General features: G+C 50.0%; 1 protein-coding gene across 2 annotated transcripts; it reads right to left on the reverse strand.

The window, feature by feature from the left end:
* Positions 1–142: 142 nt before the first annotated feature.
* On the reverse strand, positions 143–1,877 carry LOC127307579 (zinc finger A20 and AN1 domain-containing stress-associated protein 4). 2 transcript variants are annotated; one of them, XM_051338311.2, is made up of 2 exons: positions 1,744–1,877; positions 143–1,003 (listed from the first exon to the last, which is right to left on the reverse strand). In XM_051338311.2, exon 2 carries the CDS (start codon positions 985–987, stop codon positions 457–459), a length of 531 nt encoding a protein of 176 aa, XP_051194271.1. In that variant the 5' UTR covers positions 988–1,003; positions 1,744–1,877; the 3' UTR covers positions 143–456. The 2 variants fall into 2 exon arrangements, with proteins under 2 accessions (XP_051194271.1, XP_051194272.1); XM_051338312.2 differs by having other exon boundaries at positions 1,738–1,819.
* Between the last annotated feature and the right edge of the window lie 16,252 nt (positions 1,878–18,129).

An 18,129-nucleotide genomic window follows, 5' to 3' on the forward strand; every position in this document is an offset into this window, starting at 1 on the left:
ACTTTTGCCATGTTAACCATTCCTCTCCGATTCGATGTCCAGTTGAGTATAGAGCTATCAAAGTTAAAACTTGTGCAAACTTCTGTGGACGAGGAAACAATAACACAGAACTATACAACCATAAATGAATTCGTACACAATATGATGAACCATTGCTGATTACTATTACTGATTGGAATTTAACACGCATGCGACAATAGTACGTTACAGAGCTAGCTAATTGGGAAGCCACAATACTGACCGAGAAACCACCATGAATAAAGTTACACAAGACGCAAACCAATCGGAACGACTGAGAGAGGATGAGTTCTTGCTGCTGCCAAGATGCAGTGTGCATCAGAATGCTGAGCAATTTAAGAAACGTAGCAGCCAACAAGACAAGTACAAGGACGGCGCTGCGGGAGATGGATGATGAAAGTTGGCAGATGGCAACCAATTCTTCCCCAGCGGGCCACTTTAGATCTTGTCGAGCTTCTCCGCCTTCACCACTGGATTGGCCTTGGCGATGGCATCCCTAGCTGCAGTCCGGTAGTCGAACTGGCAGTCATGCTTGTCGGAATAGCGGTGCAGCGAACAGAACATGTTACCGCACCGGCAGTTGAATCCCGTGAGCCCAACCCTCTTCCTGCAAGTAGAGCACCGATTCGGGCCCTCCTTCCTCTTGGGGCTCACAGCAACAGCCTCACTGGTGCCCGCGGCATCGGCAGGCTGAGGCTGCACAACGAGCTCCTTGGCGTCCACCTGAGCAACCGCCACCTCCACGCTTGCAGCAACAGCAGCTACAACAGGTCCTTTCCCACCGTCGCCGCCGTTGACGATGCTATCGAAGGAGGAGGCGGCCAGCTTGGCCTGGTCCTCCTTCATGACCATCTCCTTGTGGCACTTGGAGCACATGTTCATGGTCGCCGCGCTGCCGAAGAAGCCGCAGTTATTGACACATAGGATTGGGCCCTCCGGCTGCTGGCAACCTGCCTCCTTGTGCTCCATCTGGACTAACTGTAAGCTGCACACGAAACAAACAGCGCAAACATCAGCGCCGAAACACGGAAGAAACGATTTGCAATCTTTCCAACAACAGGCTCAAAACCAAATCGAGCCGCACGGTGGACTAACAGGCGTCAGGTGGTTACAGTTACATCCTACAACCATGCTAGGAATTGTAACAGCTTTCAGATACCGACAATCGTCGTCGTCGCCGCTGCCACGGGGAAGGAGCTCACCACTTTCTGAAACAAGATCCTGATTTGAAGGAAATCGCTACGCCAAACGCGCCCTCTTCCTAACAACCGGTACCAATCATACTCACTTACTATTTTCATTTCGCCGACAGTCTACGCGAAGAACAGGGGGGCACCGAATTCAAATCTCGAGAACACAAAAAAAAAATATCGCGAGATGGTAAATCGAACACGGCACGCCCCAAATCGGCCGCGTGATTCAACTAATCCCGACAATTACGATTTGAAAAAAAAGGTAAATCTAATCATTTCGCCAAGAACAAAGGGAAAAGCAACACGCAAAGACTTTCTACCCGACACGGACCAACCACCAAACCGAGCCACGAGACACCGTCGATCCCTGCACAGGGGGGTGAAGAAATGGTCGCCGGACGGACGGACCGCCCGGAACTCCGTTCCCGAGGACAAAACCCAGGCGGATCGACCGCGCGACGGCGAATCGAGCCCCGAACCGAACAGATCAAACCAGGCAAGAAAGGAACAGAGGGAGCGAGCGAACCCTAACCCTGTGGCGCGGCGGCGGCGGCGGCGGCGGGGCCGGCGGAGGAGGAGGCGTGCGGGGATTGGGAATCGCGAGGAGCTCGGCTCGATTGGAGGCGTCACCAGGGGGAGAGGACCGGGAGGTGGGGGAGAGAGAGATAAAAGAGGAGGCGCCCATGGGAAAGTACCGGTTTGCCCCTCCTCGCTGCGTGCGTTGCGCCTGCGTGGCGGGATCTGCGCCGTCGGATCTGGGTGGAGCTGGCGGGTGGGCGGCTGGGATCGCGGTGGGTGCGGTTTTCGCGAATGGGTCCCTGGGAAATGGGCGGCTGCTAAAGGTGGGCTTTTCTTTCTTGTTGGGGAAGAAGAAGGATCGCGTCGCTTTCTCATCTTTATGGTGTGAAATGGATACTTGCTCTTGTTCCATCGCGGTGCTGTCGTTTGTTGCGTTTCCTTCTTTTCTGAGTTTTTGTGGAATCTGTTTTGTTATTGTTTTTTTAGCTTTTAGCAAGGAAAATGCTTATTATCCGTCGGAGGCTCACGGGTTTCTAGCCTCCGGGTTCCTGGCCGTCAGATGCAACCATCCCGTGGACTTGATTGCTGGGCCCTACCTCCCTTTTCCTCTTGTACGCATCGTTATCCTCCGACGAATCGAGAAGCAGAGCCTCCATGGACGCGCCGCCGCCGGCCATCCCCGACGAGCCTGCCCCCAGCTTGCTCCTTCGCCGGCCTCCCCCTCCTCGTGTGCTCCTCCGCCGGCCTTCTCCTCTCCGGGCGCTCCTCCTCCGCCAGTCCGCCGCGCCCTGCTCCCGAGCTGCTCGTCCACCAAAGTCCAGCGCGTCGCGCCCCGAGCCACTACTCCACGGGCACGCCCCACCCCCCGAGCTGCTCCTCCGCCCGCGCTCGCCGCCGCAGTGCCTCTCTCGTCGGAGCACCGCTGTCACGCCGTTATCCCGCAGCCATGTCGACCATCGGGGCCGCTACCAACCCCCGTCGCCGGAGATGCAAAGGTCGGCCGCCGGTGCTGCAACCTCGTGTCGGCGGAGCTGCAAAGGCCGGCCGCCCCTGCTGCAACCTCCTGTCGCCGGAGCTGCAAAGGCCGACCGCCCCTGCTGCAACCTCCTGTCGCCGGAGCTGCAAAGGTCGGCCGCCGCTGCTGCAACCTCCCGTCGCCGGAGCTGCAAAGGTCGGGCGATGGTGCTTCCGGCGGATGCGGTCGGTGGAGCGACGAGCGTTGTGCGGCGCTGCTGCTAGGAGCAGGTGGTGGTCATTGCAGGGTGCGGCCATGGCTGGACGGAGCTCGCCGGCAGCTGGAGTTGGGTGCTTCGAGCGATGGGCTGCAGGGTTATGAGCGTTGTGCGGCGCTGCTTTTAGGGGCAGGTGGTGGTGCTGCAAGGAGCTGCAAAAACATCCTCGCCGGCGGCGGTCGTAGCTAGACGAAGCTCGTCGACAGCCGGAATCGGGTGCTTCAAGCGATGAGAACGGGAGCTACAAGAGTTGTGCGACGCTGCTGCTAGGGGCAGGTGGTGATGCTGCAAGGAAGGGCAACAGCGCTGCTGCAAGGGTCTTCGTCACCGGCGGCGGTCGTAGCTCGTCGGAGCTCCGGGCGGCACCGAGTGCGTCCATGGCCGTTCCTCACGGTGGTGTTGCTGCAAGAGGATCATGCGCATGGCGGTGCTGCGAGGCTCAGGTGGTGATGGCGTGACCGGTGTGCGGCGAAGATTCATATGGTGTTTGTCGTTGCTGCTTTGTGGGCTATGGTGGTGCTACCGGCCATGTCCGGCGGTGCTACCAGCCATATTGGTGGAGCTGCAGAGTCATGTTGCTACAAACGATTGACTTTGTTGCTACATAGGCCTCCGTGCAGAGCTGCAAATGCTTCCGGTGGAGCTGCGTCGATGTTATTGGTGCTATGAAATGCAAGTATACAAAACCGCCGATAATTTTGCTACAAAGGCCACCGGGTGGAGCTGCAAAGGCTTTTGGATAGAGCTACAAAGCTAGCCGTCGGATGCTCGATGTTATAATAGATAGTGACCGGAGCTATGAACGGGTGTCGTCGATGTTGCAAAGCAATGTTACTGGGCTACCATGGAATAGGTTGGTGCTGCCGCCGTTGCTGCGAGGACCTCACCGGAGATCTCGTAAAAAAATTGTGATGCTACAATAGTATATCTTCTTTGCTTCAATTGTTCTGCGTTGTTGCTACTTTAGTATAAAATTATGCTGCGAGGTATCCGGCGAGGTCTCCGTCAGGTCTCCGGCGAGTAGTGGACGATGCTACGATAGTATAAACTTATTGCTTCAAACGTTTTGCTGGTTTGCTACTTTAGTATAAAATTGTTGCTACCAAAGCTCCGGCGATGTCTCCGGCGAGATCTACCTCCAACAATTTTTTTCTTTTTATTTCTAAGCGAACTGTTTTTTGCTTCAATGAAGCAAAAGCGGGCTTTTTTTTGCTACAACGAAGCAATGCCTGAATTTCTGCCTTCTGATGAGTCTTTTTATTTTTTTTCTAGGCGAACCGTTTTCTGCTTCAATGAAGCAAAAGCGGGCCTTTTTTTGCTGCGACGAAGCAAAGTCTAAATTTTAGCTAAAATTGAACACGTGGCATGCAGGGAAGCCGGAGGTTCGGTTGGTTGTGGCCTCCGGAGGATTACTAGCTCTGTCCTTTTAGCAAGTGTGAGGGAAGAATGCCGTGTTATGAGCAAGAATTTTTTTCCCGAAAAGGAGGTGCTCATCCCATCAGGAAGCAACTTTCGGTTGAGTATACAATCCTAACATAAGAACAGCATGTTTCGGGTTAGTGGTGCCATTGACTTGTATTTTGTTCGGCGGAAAACCGTTATCCATTTGATGCTTTTCGCTTCTAACTGCTTACTCCGATCCATAGACTGCCTAAGCTCTTGGCCAAGGTCATGACAACCCAATTGAACTCGGATTTGCCGGGAATAATAGATAAGCATCACAACGCCATCCTTAAAGGCAGATGCATGCACGACAACTTCGTACTCAAACGGCAAGGAAGCTCCACATAGCGAAGATAAATAGGTGATGTTCAAGATAGACATCACCAAAGCTTTTCATGCCATCAATTGGTCCTATCTTCTTCGGGTCCTATCAAAGTTGAGTATTGGCCGCACCTACTTGCCGTGGTTTTGCGGCATGACCACTATAGGTAGTAGGGGGTGATGGTAAATTACCTACTAAGAGGCGCATTTACCCTTGACACATTACCCCTCAAAGGACCTAGGGTGTCGTCTAGAGTGGGTGAATTGGCGATTTCAAATAATTATGGCTTTGGCTTGAGTAAATATGGAAATGAACTGAATAATGTTTAATTAATCCACACAAAACTTATGGTAGGCTCAATTATGTGAGAAGAGATAACGGAGGTACGCGGAGACGGAGATGTATCCCTAAGTTCACTTCTCAAAGGAAGCTAATATCTGGGGAGGTTCTGATGTGTAATTCTATGCAAACGCCACAATGGTCTCACCTTGAGGTGTGGTTGCACAATCCGCACCAAGCGACACGAAGACATCAGGGGGATATGTGAGCACCCCCTAGACACCGTTGAATTTACTTTTAGATTCGCTCTCCACGAGTAAATGCTCACGGAGATCAAACGGCCGTGAAATCCCAATCCCCATCTCGACATTCTCCTCTCCTCTTGTTCCCATCCCCATCCCCAACTCCTCGTGGGACACCCTCCATCGGCGCGAGGCCGCCGCGCCCACCCCGCTCCTCCCTCACCGACGAGACGCGCGCCTCCCCTGCTCCTCCTGCCGAGACGGGAGGCCGCGCGCTACCCCTGCTCCTCGCTCACCGACGAGAGGCCCGCGCGGCGCCCCTGCTCCTCCTACATCGAGCGCGGGAGAGGGGGCGACCACGGTGCGCCTGCTCCCGCTGCTTCACCTGCCCGCGTGGCGCCTTGGTGTCTACGCACGCTTCTATTCCTGTAGACAGTGTTGGGCCTCCAAGAGCAGGGGTTTGTAGAACAGCAGCAAGTTTCCCTTAAGTGAATCACCCAAGGTTTATCGAACTCAGGGAGGTAGAGGTCAAAGATATCCCTCTCAAGCAACCCTGCAATTAAGATACAAGAAGTCTCTTGTGTCCCCAACACACCTAATACACTTGTCAGTTGTATAGGTGCACTAGTTCGGCGAAGAGATAGTGAAATACAAGTAATATGGATGATTATAAGTAGTAATTGCAATCTGAAATAAAGATGGCAGCAAGCGAACATGTAGCAGAACTTGTTGGAAACGGTGTTTCAATGCTTAGAAACAAGGCCTAGGGATCATACTTTCACTAGTGGACACTCTCAACAATGATCTCATAACTGAATAAATAAATACTACTCTCAAACACTCTCTTGTTGGATAATAAACACCATTCATTGTCTAGGGCTGCAAAAGCACACCTCAAGCCGGAGTGAACAAGCTCCACAACGTCATAAAGGAATCACACACGATGCGCACACTGTCACCATCACACCGTGGAGAGTAACTCCGGAATTCATATTAAAGTAACCTCTAGAGGGGAGTGGTGTTTTGGAACATGGGAGCATATGCTCCCTCTATTTTGAAATTCATCTTACACATATTTTGAATTTCAAAAAAATTGAAACGAAAAATTTGCACGTACCTCTTCACGTGCTACGCGCTCACAAAGTTGTTTCTAAAAAATGGACTTGTTATGTGACGTGTGTAAAAAAGACAAAACTCAGTGCTAAAAATAATGTATTTTACAAGATAAATTTTCTCTTTTTTACATAGACCACAAAAAATATTGATTTTTCGTGAAACTTGACGAATGCACATATATTATGGAGATGTACATGTAGAATTTTTTGTCAAAATTTTTCGACAACTCAAAATATAATTTTTCGGTATAGGGAGCATATGCACCCGGGAGCCGAATTGAATTTCCGCCTCTAGAGTGCATAATAAACAAGAGCATTATCTACATATTCAACTAGATTACAAAGCTCATGATCACATAAAGATCACAACATGGGAGAGAGAGATGAACCACATAGCTACTGGTAGAGCCCTCAGCCTCGGGGGAGAACTACTCCCTCCTCATCATGGGAGACAACAACGGCGATGAAGATGGCGATGGAGTCGATGGAGATGGATTCCGGGGGCAATTCCCCGTCCCGGCGGCTGATGTCTACGAACGCTTCTATTCCTGTAGACAGTGTTGGGCCTCTGATGTCTACTTCCCCCTCCTTTTCCTGTAGACAGTGTTGGGCCTCCAAGAGCAGAGGTTTGTAGAACAGCAGCAAGTTTTCCCTTAAGTGGATCACCCAAGGTTTATCGAACTCAGGGAGGAAGAGGTCAAAGACATCCCTCTCATGCAACCCTGCAACCACAAAGCAAGAAGTCTCTTGTGTCCCCAACACACCTAATAGGTGCACTAGTTCGGCGAAGAGATAGTGAAATACAGGTGGTATGAATATATATGAGCAGTAGCAACGGTGCCAGAAAATAGCTTGCTGGCGTGTAGTTGATGGTGGTAGTATTGCAAAGTAGTAACACGGTGAAACAATGAAACAAGCAGTAGTAACGCAGCAGTATTTAGGAACAAGGCCTAGGGATTAGACTTTCACTAGTGGACACTCTCAACATTGATCACATAACAGAATAGATAAATGCATACTCTACACTCTTGTTGGATGATGAACACATTGCGTAGGATTACACGAACCCTCAATGCCGGAGTTAACAAGCTCCACAATTCAATGTTCATATTTAAATAACCTTAGAGTGTAAGATAGATCAATACGACTAAACCAAGTACTAACGTAGCATGCACACTGTCACCTTCATGCTAAGAAAGGGGGCATAGAACACATCGATACTATCATAGCAATAGTTAACTTCGCAATCTACAAGAGATCATGATCATAGCATAAACCAAGTACTAACACGGATGCACACACTGTCACCATTACACCGTGTAGGAGGAATAAAACTACTTTAATAACATTGCTAGAGTAGCACATAGATAAATTGTGATACAAAATACATTGCAATCATAAAGAGATATAAATAAGCACCTCACTATGCCATTCATCAATGAATAAGTATTCTGTGAAATATAGCCTAAGAGACCCACACGGTGCACACACTGTCACCTTTACACACGTGGGACAAGGAGTCTCCGGAGATCACATAAGTAAAATTCACTTGACTAGCATAACGACATCTAGATTACAAGCATCATCATATGAATCTCAATCATGTAAGGCAGCTCATGAGATTATTGTATTGAAGTACATAGGAGAGAGATGAACCACATAGCTACCGGTACAGCCCCGAGCCTCGATGGAGAACTACTCCCTCCTCATGGGAGCTGCGGTGCTGAAGTTGGCGGTGGAGCTGGCAGCGGTGTCGATGGAGAAGCCTTCCGGGGGCACTTCCCCGTTCCGGCGGCGTGCCGGAACAGAGACTCCTGTCCCCCAGATTTTGGCTTCGCGATGGCGGCGGCTCTGGAAGGTTTCTGTGGGTTTCGTCAATCGTATCAGGGTTTTCGCGACGGAGGCTTTAAATAGGCGAAGAGGCGGCGCCAGAGGGTCGAAGGGGTGCCCACACCATAGGGTGGCGCGGGCCCCCCCTGGCCGCGCCGGCCTAGGGTTTGGTGGGCCTGTGCCCCCTCGCTGGTGGCTCTCGGGTGTTCTGGATGCTTCCGGGCAAAATAGGAACCTGGGCGTTGATTTCGTCCAATTCCGAGAATATTTCGTTACTAGGATTTCTGAAACCAGAAACAGCAGAAAACAGGAACTGGCACTTCGGCATCTTGTTAATAGGTTAGTTCCAGAAAATGCACGAATATGACATAAAGTGTGCATAAAACATGTAGATATCATCAATAATGTGGCATGGAACATAAGAAATTATTGATACGTCGGAGACGTATCAGCCTCCAAGAGCAGAAGTTTGTAGAACAGCAGCAAGTTTCCCTCAAGTGAATCACCCAAGGTTTATCGAACTCAGGGAGGTAGAGGTCAAAGATATCCCTCTCAAGCAACCCTGCAATTAAGATACAAGAAGTCTCTTGTGTCCCCAACACACCTAATACACTTGTCAGATGTGTAGGTGCACTAGTTCGGCGAAGAGATAGTGAAATACAAGTAATATGGATGATTATAGGTAGTAATTGCAATCTGAAATAAAAATGGCAGCAAGCAAAAATGTAGCAGAACTTGTTGGAAACGGTGTTTCAATGCTTATAAACAATGCCTAGGGATCATACTTTCACTAGTGGACACTCTCAACAATGATCACATAACTGAATAAATAAATGCTACTCTCTAACACTCTCTTGTTGGATAACAAACACCATTCATTGTGTAGGGCTACAAAAGCACACTTCAAGCCGGAGTAAACAAGCTCCACAACTTCATAAAGGAATCACACACGATGCGCACATTGTCACCATCACACCTTGGAGAGTGAATCCGGAGTTCATATTAAAGTAACCTTTAGAGTGCATAATAGACCGTTGCAATTTAGACCGAGTACTAACATAGAATACACACTGTCACCAATAGCTATGAAAGGGGGAATAGATCACATCAATACTATCATAGTAATAGTTAACTTCATAATCTACAAGAGATTACAATCATAACCTACGCCAAGTACTACATGATGCATACACTGTCAACTTTACATCATGGAGGAGGAATAGACTACTTTAATAACATCACTAGAGTAGCACATAGATTAATAGTGATACAAAGCTCATGATCACATAAAGATCACACCATGGGAGAGAGAGATGAACCACATAGCTACCGGTAGAGCCCTCAGCCTCGGGGGAGAACTACTCCCTCCTCATCATGGGAGACAGCAACTGCGATGAAGATGGTGATGGAGTCGATGGAGATGGCTCCGGGGGAAATTCCCCGTCCCGGCGGCGTGCCGGAACAGAGATTCTGTCCCCCGAAACTTGTCTTCGCGATGGCGGCGGCTACGGAACTCTTCGTGGAATATCGTCGACTCCTCTAGGGTTTTCGATTCTGGGAGAATATATAGGCAAAGGGGCGATGTCGGTGGAGTCCCGAGGGGCCCACCCCATATGGCAGCGCGGCCAGGGGTGGGGCCGTGCCCCCCTATGGTGTGGCCGCCTCGTGGCCCCTCTTCGTCTCCTCTTTGGTGTTCTGGAAGCCTCCGTGGAAAATAAGACCGTGGGCTTTTGTTTCGTCCAATTCCGAGAATATTTCCTGTGTAGGATTTCTGAAACCAAAAACAGCAGAAAACAGGAACTGGCGCTTCGGCATCTTGTTAATAGGTTAGTCCCGGAAAATGCATAAAAATGATATAAAGTGTATATAAAACATGTAGGTATTGTCAAAAAACTAGCATGGAACATCAGAAATTATAGATACGTTGGAGACGTATCAAGCATCCCCAAGCTTAGTTCCTACTCGCCCTCGAGTAGGTAAACGATAACAAGGATAATTTCTGAAGTGACATGCTACTATCATAATCTTGATCAATACTATTGTAGAGCATATGAGATGAATGAAGTGACTCAAAGCAATGGTCTATAGTTTGTTAACAAATAGATAATGGCTAAACAACTGAATCATATAGCAAAAACTTTTCATGAATAGTACTTTCAAGACAAGCATCAAAAAGTCTTGCATAGGAGTTAACTCATAAAGCAATAGATTCTTAATAGAAGGTTTTGAAACAACACAAAGGAAGATTTAAGTTTCAGCAGTTGCTTTCAACTTTCAACATGTATATGTTATCACCAGAATTTGACCGAATCAGAGGTGGGCCGCGATCAAGATGGGCTTGAAGAATATACATGGAAGAATATACGTGAATCGGCCTTATATGCAAAGTTTGGGCTAGTTTGCCCGTGTATCTGTAATATAGTAGGATACGTGTCGGTTAGTTAGAGTTTGGCTCGTGCACGGTTGGGATTATTCCCACGTTAGAAAGTCTACGGACTATAAATATATATCTAGGGTTTATGAAATAAACAACAATCACGTTCACCACAAACCAATCTAGGCGCATCGCCAACTCCCTTGTCTCGAGGGTTTCTTCCGGGTAAGCATCATGCTGCCTAGATCGCATCTTACGATCTAGGCAGTACAAGTTTATTCGCTGTTCATGTGTTGCTCGTACTGAAGCCTTTTTGATGGCGAGCAACGTAGTTATCTTAGATGTGTTAGGGTTAGCATTGTTCATCGTATCATATGCTGTCGTCGTGCAACCCTGAGACATCTAGCCGCCCTTACACCTATCTTAGGTGTAGGGGCGGCACCCCGCTTGATCTTTATTTAGTAGATCCGATCCGTTATGGTTGCCCCTTGTTCTTCAAGGATTAGTTTAATATCTGCATAGTTAGGCCTTACAAACGGATTGAAGGATCCAGTGGCGCGTAGGGTGTAGTTTGCTAGCCCTAGACAGGATGTTCCGGGGATCAACCTCGTGTTGGTTTTTAGGCCTTGTCTAGGGACGGTTTACGATCACCGTGCGTGGCCGCCAGGCTCAATCACGAGTAGGATGTTCCGATTATGTGGTGAAAACCCTAAATCGTAGTAGATCGTTTTAGCTTTATATTGATCAAGCAGGACCACCATATATTCGTACACCTCGTGCGAATCATGGGTGGATCGGCTCTTTGAGCCGATTCACAGGACAACCTGAGAGCCGATCGAGGCTCGTATTTAATGTTTACGTGTATGCCATGCAGGAAACTAAGCGAGGCATCTCCATCACCTTCCTGACCAGGTATAGGTCAGGTGGCACGCCCTTGCACCAGCATCGGACGTGCGTGCCGAGTCTTTGCGGGCCGTCGCTCAGAGGGACCAGGGCCAGCCGCAGTCCTGGGAGCCTCCCGGCTCTACTGTGTTGCCCGTCGCTGCTCGCCGGTGGGTTTCTGACCGCAACACATTCTGGCACGCCAGGTGGGACAATCTTCGACATCAACCACATCGCCATCTACATTTGAGATGGCGGACGACACTCCAGTCACGTACGAGGATCTGACCGAGGAGCTCAAGAAGAAGTATGACGAGGTCAAAGCGATCCTCGAAGCCGACCTCATCGGCTCTTTTCACAGAACCCGCTCACATGGCATCAGGTGGAAAGGGTTCTCACCTGAAGGCGCGCTCGATGGAGTGGACCTGTCCGCCCCGTCAGAAGAACGCACCAGGTCCCTGCGTCAGGAGGTTAACTTCATGGTAGCTCATTCGCTACACCGCCATTCTGAGAGCCTGGTGAACACTTTGGAGCGTGTCGCTCTTCGGGTGATCCAGGAAATCATGAGGCATCAGTACTCTCCGTCAGGACCAGCTCTCGGGACTTACCAAGGAGAGATGCCACTCCAGTCCCGTCCACCGCTGCCATTCGCGTTGGCAGCATCAGAAGTGCCGAATTTACCGGCATACGCCGTTGACATGGTGGAATGCACGTACCCTGGGAGGTGCCAGCCAAGATTCTCGTTCAACATCAACATGGTAGGACTTGGGCGCCACCCTGATAAGGACAGAGACGAGGGCAGCTGCTCTCATAGCGAGGACAAGGAGGAAGCCGTTCCACGCGATCGGCCCCGACAATTCCAAAAAGTCCCAGTTACAATCAAGATGAAGGCCGATTCCAGCAATCGGCCCGTATTATCCTTACCACACGTTCTCCCTGAATTTAGTGTCGATCTAACAGGTGACGAAAATCTAGGGTATGGGTTTACATCGGCTTGTGAGCTCGAGGAAATCGGCATTGGTCATGTCTGCAGAGCCGATGTTCAGGTATAGTTCTGTGGATAACTGCAGAGCCGATATCTGCAGTAACCTGACAGATTCGGCTCGGGGGGCACATAAGCAGATAGACAGATGCTATGAACATGTGCGATACATGGGCAATAAAATATTAGGGGCCGATAGGAAAATCGGCCAGTAAAAAAAATGTAACAAGTACAGCCGACGCAGAGACATCGGCTTCAGAAGGTAAGGAGCCGATGCACAGTCATCGATTCTAGAGGTACAAGTTCAGCAAAACATTTGACAGTTTTATACAGAAAGGCTCTACTGAAGAAACGCGCTGAGGGCGTGGAGGGCGTCAGCACGGATGCGATCCACCTCGGCGATCTCAGCCTCGTCATCCTCGTCTTTGCCCGTCACCAACTGACTGCTCAGGGTACGAATTTCAGCCAGATCGGTCTTCAGATCGGCTGTGAGGCCCTTTGCTTCCTCTTGAGAGTGGGCAATAAGGGCTTCCTTGTCTTGGATAAGCTGCTTGGTCACCCTGACCCTCTCATCAAGGTTCTCCAGTTCCTTACGCAGGGTCTCGAGTTCGGCACTATTGGCAGAAGTGTCAGTTTTGGTGTCTAAAGCAGCCTTCTTCTCGTTGAGCCGTTGACACTTGTCTGCAATATCGGCTCTCAATGGAAGCTGGGTGTGGCGAAGATTAATCCTTTGGCGAGCCGACTGCACCCTTGACTTGAAGACCGACAGAGTCACAGCTGGCCAAAGCTTCACTTGCAGTGTCATAGGGAGATGGGGCTGGATATCTTCGAGGATGCCTTTGACTTCCTCGGAATTTTCAACCAGGGACTCAATTGAGGAAGAGAGCAAATCCTTGAGACGCTGGAGTGGACCATGGACCGTGCTAGGACTGGGCTCTTCGCTTGCCTTGGAAGTAGTTGGTTCGATGGATTCAGGATCGAACGTCAGCAAGCTTGAGAGATCACAACCCTGACAAGACGAACAAAAGTGGTGTTAGTATACAACGAAGAAAGTGATAGAGCCAAGGAAGTGGGGTGTACCTCTCCCAAGGTAGGAGGAGCAGCCGATGTCGTGATAATCGGCTTTTCCGTGGACTTGGCTAGGTGAGCCACTTGGTCAGCCACGATCGTCGAGGTGGCTAGGTCTAGCGTGACGGACGGCATCAGTACCTCCTCGACGTCTCCGCTAGAGGTATCATTGGTCTGCAAAAGGAAGTAATTAGCCGATCCAAGTGGCAATGGGTTAGCATGAAATATAAACCAGGGAGATAATTACATTTGAGACCTCCTGGCTTGATGGAGAAGCTCGTGGGTCTTTGCGAGCCCTTTTGACGCATCGACGCTTCACGCGTGACCTTGATTTGATCGGGGCTTGGGGAGCAGGAGGCTCGGGAATCGACCTTTTCTTAGAAGCCGGCGCTGGCGAGGCCGTCTGGCTCTGTGTGGTGGACCTCTCGGAGTTGCCCGAGCTCGAATCCCTCTAGCTGGACCCTGCGTCCCCACTGGAGTTCTCTTCGGTGGAAGTCTGTAGAAAGAAGTACAAGCATATTGCAAAAGACTGGGAAGCAGATAAAAGTGGACAGGGCACAAGTCAACTTACGTGCAAGCTTTCTTGGGCAGGAGCTTTGCGCTTCAGGGTCTTTTTGGCAGCCACCTTCCTCACTGCCGTCCTCGCCTGAGTTGAGGCTCGGGGAGCATCCGGCCCCGAAGATGCTTTACTCTTGGGAGCCGATTTCGGTAAAATCGGCTGACTCTGCATTATGACTTTTCTTCAGGGGTGGCAAGCTCTGGCAGAAGAGAACCACTGGGGCCGGAGGAAGGAATTCGAAGGGGGAGCCATCGGCTTGCGTGGGAACCGGGCCATCTTGTTGCTGCCAGGAGATGGAGTCAGGTTACAGACAATCACCATAAGCCATTGCAAGAAATTTATAAGTAATGGTACCTGGTCTGCAGGAACGTCATACTCAGCATCAAGTTGTCTCAGCAGCAGTCCTAGAGCTCTTCTGAAGGCATGGGTCTTCCACATGGACCACCAAGTCTCGAAACCATCGGTAGTGAAGGTGAAACGGAGGTTGTGGGGAATTGGAACGGCCAAAGCATCAAAGAAGGTATAGCACCTTTGGCCAGTGAGGATGTCAGGCAGTTCAGCTCTGCTGGCTGTCAGGTGGTGTAGGAAGAAGTGTGGAGGCACCTGCCCGAGACCAAGCTGTCGGGCTACTACTACCGGTTGGTAAGACTCATAACCGGGCTTGATGATCCGGTTTGAGTTACTCATGCCAACTGGAAGAAAGCAAGGACGAATCATGATAGAGTACAGATGCCGGGTACTAGCGTCATCGGCAAAGTTATCCAATCGGAAGGAGACTGGGTTCTCAAAGTTCTCCGATTCAGTATAAGGAAAGAACAGGGGGTTGTCCAAACCTTGGAAGAAAATCTTGAATCACCCTGCTGCTTCCTTAGGGATCAGCCTGCTGCCTGGGAGACCATACAAAGCTTGGCCATAGCTGGTGCATCGGATCTCCTTTCCATTAGCATCCGGGAAGGAGCAGGTGGCCAAAGGTGGGAAGTCTGGGATCTGGTTCTGAAAGTACAGCTGAGCCCATAACTGAATAAACCACCAGGGGCCGCCAGTTTTAATCGTCTTTTGAGAGAACAGTTTGACAGACATCAGTTGAAGAGATCGATAGACCTCTCCAAGAAACAGTTTGCCGAGGCCAAGTTGGGTGCCTTTGGCAAGTTCATAGGCCAGGGAAAGGTAATTCTTGGTAGGGGCGAGTGATGGGCCACAGAATATGAAGTGCTCCAACCAGAAGTTCGGGAAGGCTGTGTGTTCTCTCTCTATCACAGGGCCTTTGGTTTTCATATAACGATTGAGGTAGGCACCCCAGCTGGTACACTCTTTTTTAGAGGAAAGGGTGAAAGGAACTTTCGGCAGTTTGAATGCAGAAGGGCTTGGGGATGCAATGTCTAGGCCTGTGATCATGGCCACATCCAGCAGAGTTGGTGTCATAGGGCCATGGCCAAACATGAAGCAGTTCAGTGCATCAGACCAGAAGTAGCCGATGGTTTTCAGAATATTTTCATTCTTTTCAAGGGGAGACAATGATAATGACAAGGCATCGGCTATCCCTATGGCTTCCCAGGTGGCATAGTGGGTTTTGGATACTCTATTGTACCATGCCACCCAACCCTCAGGAGGATTAGGCCAGGCTCGCAGGCAGTCGGCCCAGGAAGACAGATCTAAGTTCTGGTTCACGAAGGGGATTCTGTTAGCCTCGCATGAAATTAAGAGGGCGGAACTCTCGGAAGAACGGGGACCGAGGCACATAGAATTTGCGAGAGAAGGATGTGGCAGTAGGATGTCTGAAACCTAAAATTGATAACGGAACAGAACATTAATTCAGGTGTTTGCTATTAATCCTAACATCGATTCGAATGGCGAGAGGAGGTTAAGGATTACCTTCAGACCGGAGACCATGGCGTTGGTATTGGATGATTCCGCCATTGGATGCGCTGTAGAGTTGGGGCGGCGCGGTCGAGATCTGGGATGCGGGTGGCCGTGAGTTGGAACTGCTCAGGCGGCGATTTGGGGATCTGAGTTTGCTTTCTCAGACGGAGGTCGCAGGTTACCGTTTGGAGGGGCAGCTGGGTCGGCCTTACTCGTGTTTTTATGGTAGAGACCGGTGCGATGCCATCGGCTTTTTTGGGAGATCGTTTGACTTTGACTATCGGCAAAAAGTTGATTGGAAATACTTCTTCATTAATAAAAGGAGGGTTTTTTACAATAAAGAGCCGATTGCTCAAGAAAGGGGGAACAAAAAAAGAGCCGATTGCTCGAGTACTACTGATCCTACTCTACTAATCCTCGCTGCCCTCGTCGTCGGCATCGTAGCTGCCGCCGGCGCTGCTTCCGGAGAACTCCTCGTCGCTGCTGCCCCAGCCCTCGGCCGGAGCTTCTTCCTCTTCGTCATCATCATCATCTTCACTGTCCGCCCAAGCGCGGAAGCGCTTCGCCAGCGGGTACCCAGCGAAGGAGGAGGAGTCGTCTTCCTCCTCTTCTTCCTGTTCCTCCTCTTCTTCCTCGTCTTCCTCTTCCTCCTCCTTATCGGAGGAAGTGGGGTTCCTCCAGGAGTGGAGGTCATCCTCGCTCTCGCTCTCCAGTTCCCCTTCAATGAGGAACTGGAGGTCGACCTCCCCATCAGTCGGGGGCAGGTGGCCATCTGATCTGACGAGGGCTTCTGGTGGGCCACCTGACATGAAGTCAAAGTCCCACTCTGGCTCTGACATCGGCTCGCTCGAGGAAGAAGATTGGAAAGAGAGGCCGGAGGAGACGGAGGAAGAAGAAGACATTGCTACAGGGAAAGAGGGTTTTTCGGTGCCGATAGCTAGAACAGAGGAGGGGGATGAAGCGGCGAATCGGTCGGCACAGTTAAATAAGGGGGAGCCTAGTGGAGATTTAATGCCATTGCAGTTTTCCGAGGAAGTAATGCTAAAGCTATCAAATCTTGCAGAGAAGTTGAGAAGGCAAGGCATCATGATGAAGAATACTGCGACGGTTTTGCCACGACATGACCCGACGAAGAAAAGGCAGAGTGATTTTGGAATTATCAATTCCAAAACCAGGGGGGCATGTGTTATCACCAGAATTTGACCGAATCAGAGGTGGGCCGCGATCAAGATGGGCTTGAAGAATATACATGGAAGAATATACGTGAATCGGCCTTATATGCAAAGTTTGGGCTAGTTTGCCCGTGTATCTGTAATATAGTAGGATACGTGTCGGTTAGTTAGAGTTTGGCTCGTGCACGGTTGGGATTATTCCCATGTTAGAAAGTCTACGGACTATAAATATGTATCTAGGGTTTATGAAATAAACAACAATCACGTTCACCACAAACCAATCTAGGCGCATCGCCAACTCCCTTGTCTCGAGGGTTTCTTCCGGGTAAGCATCATGCTGCCTAGATCGCATCTTGCGATCTAGGCAGTACAAGTTTATTCGTTGTTCATGCGTTGCTCGTACTGAAGCCTTTTTGATGGCGAGCAACGTAGTTATCTTAGATGTGTTAGGGTTAGCATTGTTCATCGTATCATATGTTGTCGTCGTGCAACCCTGAGACATCTAGCCGCCCTTACACCTATCTTAGGTGTAGGGGCGGCACCCCGCTTGATCTTTATTTAGTAGATCCGATCCGTTATGGTTGCCCCTTGTTCTTCAAGGATTAGTTTAATATCTGCATAGTTAGGCCTTACAAACGGATTGAAGGATCCAGTGGCGCGTAGGGTGTAGTTTGCTAGCCCTAGACAGGATGTTCCGGGGATCAACCTCGTGTTGGTTTTTAGGCCTTGTCTAGGGACGGTTTACGATCACCGTGCGTGGCCGCCAGGCTCAATCACGAGTAGGATGTTCCGATTATGTGGTGAAAACCCTAAATCGTAGTAGATCGTTTTAGCTTTATATTGATCAAGCAGGACCACCATATATTCGTACACCTCGTGCGAATCATGGGTGGATCGGCTCTTTGAGCCGATTCACAGGACAACCTGAGAGCCGATCGAGGCTCGTATTTAATGTTTACGTGTATTCCATGCAGGAAACTAAGCGAGGCATCTCCATCACTTTCCTGACCAGGTATAGGTCAGGTGGCACGCCCTTGCA

Source organism: Lolium perenne, chromosome 6 (genome assembly GCF_019359855.2).
Source record: "Lolium perenne isolate Kyuss_39 chromosome 6, Kyuss_2.0, whole genome shotgun sequence".
Taxonomy (NCBI): domain Eukaryota; kingdom Viridiplantae; phylum Streptophyta; class Magnoliopsida; order Poales; family Poaceae; genus Lolium; species Lolium perenne.

Bases quoted from the DNA above. Each gene is read 5' to 3' on its own strand.
- LOC127307579 (XM_051338311.2), bottom strand. From the start codon at position 987: ATGGAGCACAAGGAGGCAGGTTGCCAGCAGCCGGAGGGCCCAATCCTA.